The 6032-nt window shown below is 58.3% G+C and overlaps 1 protein-coding gene across 1 annotated transcript; it reads left to right on the top strand.

Moving 5' to 3' along the window:
- Positions 1–230: 230 nt before the first annotated feature.
- Positions 231–4729, top strand: BESB_073660 (Ku70/Ku80 beta-barrel domain-containing protein; the record flags this gene model as incomplete). The annotated part of the gene is made up of 4 exons (XM_029365739.1): positions 231–824; positions 1095–1215; positions 1714–2467; positions 2848–4729. 4 exons carry the CDS (start codon positions 231–233, stop codon positions 4727–4729), a joined length of 3351 nt encoding a protein of 1116 aa, XP_029218223.1.
- Positions 4730–6032: the final 1303 nt, after the last annotated feature.

Genomic DNA, 6032 nt, shown 5'->3' with positions numbered 1-6032 from the left:
CCGGACGGCCCGCAAGGATGCGCGGCGAAGGTGCAGATAGCACACACGCGGTTACCGACCTCCTGGCGCTCGGGCACTCCTGAAATTTGAACGAGTCTCTCTCAATTGCGCCCTCCAGCGGTGGGTGGCGCCCTGCTTCTTCCCCGCCTTGCGCGCCTCATTCGTTGGCGTCTTGCTGAGCCGCCTGATGAGCTTTCTCTCCAGTTCATCTGCCTTGCCTTGTCATCAAAATGGCGCTGCCAGGGCAGAGTTTCAAGAGGGTACTCGTGCTCCTGTTGGACTGCGGCGTGACGATGCAGCAGCCACTTCGAGGTGACTTGCCCGCCGCATCCTACGCGCTGGAGGCGGCCACAGCACCCGCATTTCCGCCGCCCTCTGTGGGTGCGTCTCTCGCTTCAGCCAGCATGAGCACCGTGGCGTCTCGCGGGCATCCTCTTTCCGCGCCCTCCCCACGCGGAGACTCGGCTGCTCCCTTCGCAGACATGCCGCCCCCTTCGAGCTTCCGCGCCATGAAGAACGCAGTGCTGGTGTATGTACAGCACTTGGCCGCAACCTCGGCCAAATTGGACGTGGGCATCGTCTGCTTCGGAAGCGCCAAAACTAACAGTCCTCTCGCGGCACCGCAGGAGGGGAGCGAGGGCGCGGCCGAAGACGACCCAGGTTACCAACATGTCGACGTGAGTGTCCAGCCCTCGAGCGCCTCCTGGGAGCACGTCAGGGCCATAGAAACACTCGAAAACTCAGACAACCGCAGTGACGCCATCGACGGCGTGGTTGTCGCTGTCGATACGGTCGAGAAAGTGTACGGACCCAAGCTGACGCAGGTACGACAAACACACACGACGCCCACAGACTACGCCTCTGCATACCACACAGAGCCAGGAACAGTCCCAAAGCCGTGATGACGGCAACACGAAACCGATTCCCCCGAGCAAGGGGGGGGAGCGGGGAGGGGGGAGGGAGGGAAGAGGGGGAGAGGGCGAGAGGGGCGGTCGTTTTTTTCTTTTGGAAGCGCCTCTAGCCATGATCATGTCGCCACTGTGCTTTCCGTCTGTCCTCACATTCTTATGGATAGTCCATTTTTGTCCTTTCAGAACGACGTCTCCTTCCTCATCGTCTCAGACTGCCGGTCGACCCTGCCGGCTCCCGAGGATATCATGCCTGTGCGGGATCATCTCCGCCGGCTTGGCATCAGGACCTACGTCCTTCTCGTCGGTCAGTGGAGCTTTCCGTTTTTCGCTTCTCAGCCGTGTCTGATGGATGCAAACACACGAGGGCGTTCGCCTCAGTCTCTGCGCAGTTCGACCTGCGATGAAGCGTGGACGTGGCGTTCGCGACGCTGTCGGCGGCACCCTCTGCTTGCCCCGTCTTGCCCTTCTCGACGAGAGTTCCTATCTATCTATATCTATATATTTATATATCTATATCTATCTCTGTATCTATCTCTATCTCTATCTATATCTATCTATCGAAAGCGGCTGCTTTCGGCGTTGCTCGTTGCCTGCGGAGTTGCGCGGGGCTGGCTTACTTCACGCGTCCTTTCGGTGATGCCCTTGCCTCGTTATGCAGTGCCTTAGGAGAGATATTCTAGATTTAACATTCACCTACAGCTACGGTATCTGTTGCGAACTGAGCACGACTCTGCCGTAGTTTGCGTCAGACGTTCCCCCCGCGTTCGAGTTGCTTCCTCTCCTCTCGTGCGTGTGTTGCCAGATGGCGCGCTGCCGGCATACCCTCCGGTTTTCCGACTGCCTCTTTCTTCGAGCTCGCGCGTCGAACCGACTCTCCTCGCTCCGCACACGCTCCCGTCGTTGGCGCCGCTAGCTCTGCTTGCCTCCACTCTGGTTCCTCTTCGGAGTTTCCTGACTTCGCCCTTCCTCCAACTCTTCTTTACGCCGCGAAAGCGGCTGTCGACCAAGTGCCGAGTCAACCTCCAGATCTCCGACGCCTTTTCGATTCCCGTCTACGTTTTCGTGAAGACACGCAAGGAGACACTTCCCACGTTGCGGAAGCGAGTCTTCGTGGGGAGGTCGGCCTCGCAGGCTGCGAAGCGACGAAAGTGTGACTTCGCGTTCGCATCCAGTGAGCCGGCTGAGGAGGATGACGCCGCCACGCTGGAGGGCGACTTGGCGGAGACAGGCGACGCGTGGAGAGACCTGAAAGTGCAGAGGTTCTACTACAGAGCCAACGATCCAGACAGAAAACCGGTTCGGCTCGGCGACCAGGGGCGAGGCAAACAGTTCGAGGGAATAAGCCTATTTGGCGGAGCTGATGACTCGGATCAAGAAGACCGGAGGCACGCAGGAGGCGATAAAGCTTCTGGGGAGTTGGTACAGAGACTTTACGCCTATCGATACGGGAGGCAACTTGTTGCTGTATCGGCTGTCGAGCAGCAGGCGCTGAAAGGGCGTACTACCGCCGGCCTAGTTGTCCTCGGCGTGACGAAGCGCGATGTAATTCAGAAATGGTGAGAGTCTCTCTCCAGTATACCTTCGCCGTGATTTCAGTGCCAGATACGCCCACGCAGTGGAAGCATGAACACAAGAACTGTAAACCGGGTGATACAGTATTTCGCGGCCTCCTCTGCCGATCGTGTTTTGAGTCGCTTCGAGCTGTCGGCGAGAAAGAGTTAGTGCGAGGCACACGAAACGGAGTCACTCCCCGTGGTGTGTTTTTGAAAGCGATCGCGTTTGGAACGCGTCTGCAGATTGTGCGTGAGACTCCGATTTGCTCTGCACTCGCCCATCAACTATCAACCAAGGTTGCGAGACTATGGTTGCACGCTGAAACGTGCAGAAGCCTGCGTTGTGTGTGCCTGCGCTACCCGGCTGTTCTTTTCCGGCTCAGGTGGAACCTCGGCGCGACAGAGTATGTGACGTGTGCGCTGAACAATCGTCCGTCCCTTGTGGCTCTGCGGTCTTTGGTTCTGGCGCTGGAGCGCCTTGACTCAGTTCTGCTTTGCTCGTTTGTTTGGCGATCGGGGTACCCCGCCCGACTGGTGGCGCTTCTGCCGCACATTGGCGCTCGTGGCTCCACCCCGGACCCACACAACAAGTCGCGAATCGACAGTGACGCGGTGAAGAGGAAGCAGGAAGAAGGGGGAGGCGACCGCGGGGGAGACGGCGAAGAAGGCTGGAGGTACGGGCTGCATCTCATTTACCTGCCCGTCGCAGAGGACATGCTCGAGCTGCGACTCCCCCCCTTGCCCTCTGTCACGCCAAACCAATTGAGAGCCGTCGAGGATCTCGTGGAGAGCCTGACGCTCCCCGGAGCCGCTCCACTTCGCTTAGGAACAGACGGGGAAGGCGACGCGGTTTCGAGCAAGGCGGACAGGGAAGTCTCCCAGCCGGAGGACTCAAAGGACCTACTTGATGAAGAGAGGAAAGAAGCGGAAGCGAGCCTCAGGGCCCTGCAGCCTCCTGCCTCGTCGCCGGCGGGGTGGCAGACCAACCCTGCGATGGACATTGCTGCGGACCCAGTGTCGCATGTGAAGTCGCCCTCCCCCCCATGTTCTTCTTCAGTATTCTCTTCTTTTCTGCCAGAAGGCATCGCCAACTTTGCTTCCGAAGAGACGAGCCTGGCGCTACATAAGATTCACAATCCCGCGCTCCAGCGGTACTACCAGCTCCTCGTGTACAGACACTACAACCCGCCCTCGCCTCCGGCAAGCGTGGGCGACGACGGCGGAAACGCAGAACAGGAACGACATGTAGATCGGAGCGGAGACGCTGCAGACGTCCACACACGCATCCTCCCCTCTCTGTGGTCGCGCCTGTCGCCTGTGGAGCAGCTTTTCACGCATAAGCCGCCCGGTATGTTCAAGGAAGATGCAGGGGAGACACAGGAGGCTTATTCGGAAGAGAAGGCTCCGTTGGATGCTGACCTAGCGAAGGCGTTCCCGCTCGCCACATCACCCGAGGCGCAGAGGGCGATGCTGAGGCACAAGAGAGAGCAGCGAAAGCTTCTCTTTGGCGAAGTTATCAAAAAACAGAAACAACTGCATCTACACGACGTCAGGGTGACCGGGGAGGAAGCCAGTGCCAGCGAGAGACACGACGCTGCTGCTCAGGATTCACAGCGAGCCAAGGAACGCCGAGAAGAGCAGGAGCGACTCGAGAGGGCGGTCGAAGAGAAGGAGCGCGAGGAAAAGATTGAAGCGCTCAACGCTTTGCATGTGAACAGTGTGAACCCTGTCCGGGACTTTCAGCGGCTCCTGGAGGTGAAGGAAACAGACTTAACTGAGAGGGCCATTCAGGAAATGACCGACATGATTTGGAGGTTTTTGCGGGCAGCGGCGGGACCGCAGCGAACCTCAGGGGACGCGGAAGCACCGCATACGCGGAGAGTGGAGTCACAAGGGCCTCAGAGTGTACGAAGACAGCAGCACCTTGGAAAGGCGCTTGCGTGCGTCGAGGCACTTCGGGAGGGATGCCGCAAAGAGCTGGAAGGCGCGAAATTCAACGATTTTCTCCGAGAGCTGAGGACAGCGGCAGATCAGGACGATGCGGCGACAGGGGGAGACGCCCTGCCCGCTTTCTGGCAGTTGATGAAATCAAGAAGAGTGGCGCTGATAACAAACGCAGAGGATCCACGCGTCGAGGTTGATCCCAGTAAAAGCCTGAGCTTTTACGACGCTCATGAAGAGAACTCTGCAACTGAGGCCATGCAGGCGGCGGGGGCTCCACGAAATGTTGATGCTCTTGATGATTTGCTAGACCTTGTGGAGTAGATTCAAGGAATTCGAAAACTTCGCGACAGCGCCTGCGACTAGATGCTGTGCGCTTGGTGTATCCGAGAATGCTTCTTCTCCTGCGAAAAATTTTGCTGGGCCTCTAATGCAGACTCCATAGCGGGAAGCGGATCGATTTTTCGAACTGCACCAGACGTTTTTGAACGTGATTCCGCCCCGAACTTCTCGTTGCTGGACGGCCGCTCAGCCGCTGCGTCAGGCTGGGCTCACTCTGAGGTGAAGTATGTGTCTTGCCAAAAGTTCACTGAGCCGTTCTTCAAGTGGAGGAATGCAAATAAGCTAGAATTGCTGCGTGGACAGCCGCGGCCGATGCCAAGCCAGCTGGGGCCACGTGCCTGTACCCGAGGTAGTAGAGCGGTCTGACTTATGCACGTGGAAATCCTCTCTGCGACACACCGGAAAAACAGAAGCGCTCTGCGAGTATTCGTACATGTAGTCCTTGAAAACCCTGGCGGATACAGACAGCTGGAGGAAACGGTATATGTGGTGAACCATTAGCCGTCATAGGGCTGCTGATCAGCTACCCAAACTGAGATGCACATCACGTTCCTCCCGGGAACGCGCGAGTTTCTACCCACGCACTGGGAAAGAGAGCACTGACGAAGTTACCATGTCATCGCAAGCAGGCCGTGACGAGGTCAGTTGCGAGAGCTTTTTCGTGTGCAGGGAGAGGGGGGGGGGGGGGGTCGCGCACAGTGGGTCTACGGGGGAGGGCGGCCTGTGCACGCAGTCGGCACTGTCTCTGCACGGCACGGTGACTTCCCGTGGACGCTCGCTGCAGGTGCAGTCTTGGTCACCCCCGGAAATCTAAGCAGTGTCCCACTTTCCCCAGTCCTCTTCTTGCTTGGCGTCAAGCTACCGGATATCTAGTCGTTTCCCGTGGCCTATGTCAACTACATGACCCGCTTTCACAGTATAGTCCCTGCAGGACTCGATCGCGATGCGCATGCTTCACCCGTTAGGGTTGCGAGTACCACGGTTCTACTGTCGTAGTGAGAAACAAGGATAAAGTGACTCGAAGAGTATTACAGAAAAATCCTGCCACAAATGCTCGCATGCAACCTCAGCCTGAAAGGCATGCGACAGAAGAGCACGGCAATCCGTGACAAATCGGAGTGAACGCGTCGATGCTGAGGATGACAGGACACGGCGGACCGGCGGTGGTGGTAACACGCCACATGCAGACACCACGTCCACCCCCTGCTGCCGCACGGAGCGTGAGCGACACACGCATCACCCCCCTCTGTCCGACCTCCAGCCTCCCATGCCGCCCGTTCGGCAG

The sequence above is a fragment of the Besnoitia besnoiti genome (assembly GCF_002563875.1).
Source record: "Besnoitia besnoiti strain Bb-Ger1 chromosome Unknown contig00007, whole genome shotgun sequence".
Taxonomy (NCBI): domain Eukaryota; phylum Apicomplexa; class Conoidasida; order Eucoccidiorida; family Sarcocystidae; genus Besnoitia; species Besnoitia besnoiti.
The sequence above is the reverse complement of the archived record's forward strand: the minus strand, read 5'-3'. Positions and strand labels throughout refer to the sequence as shown.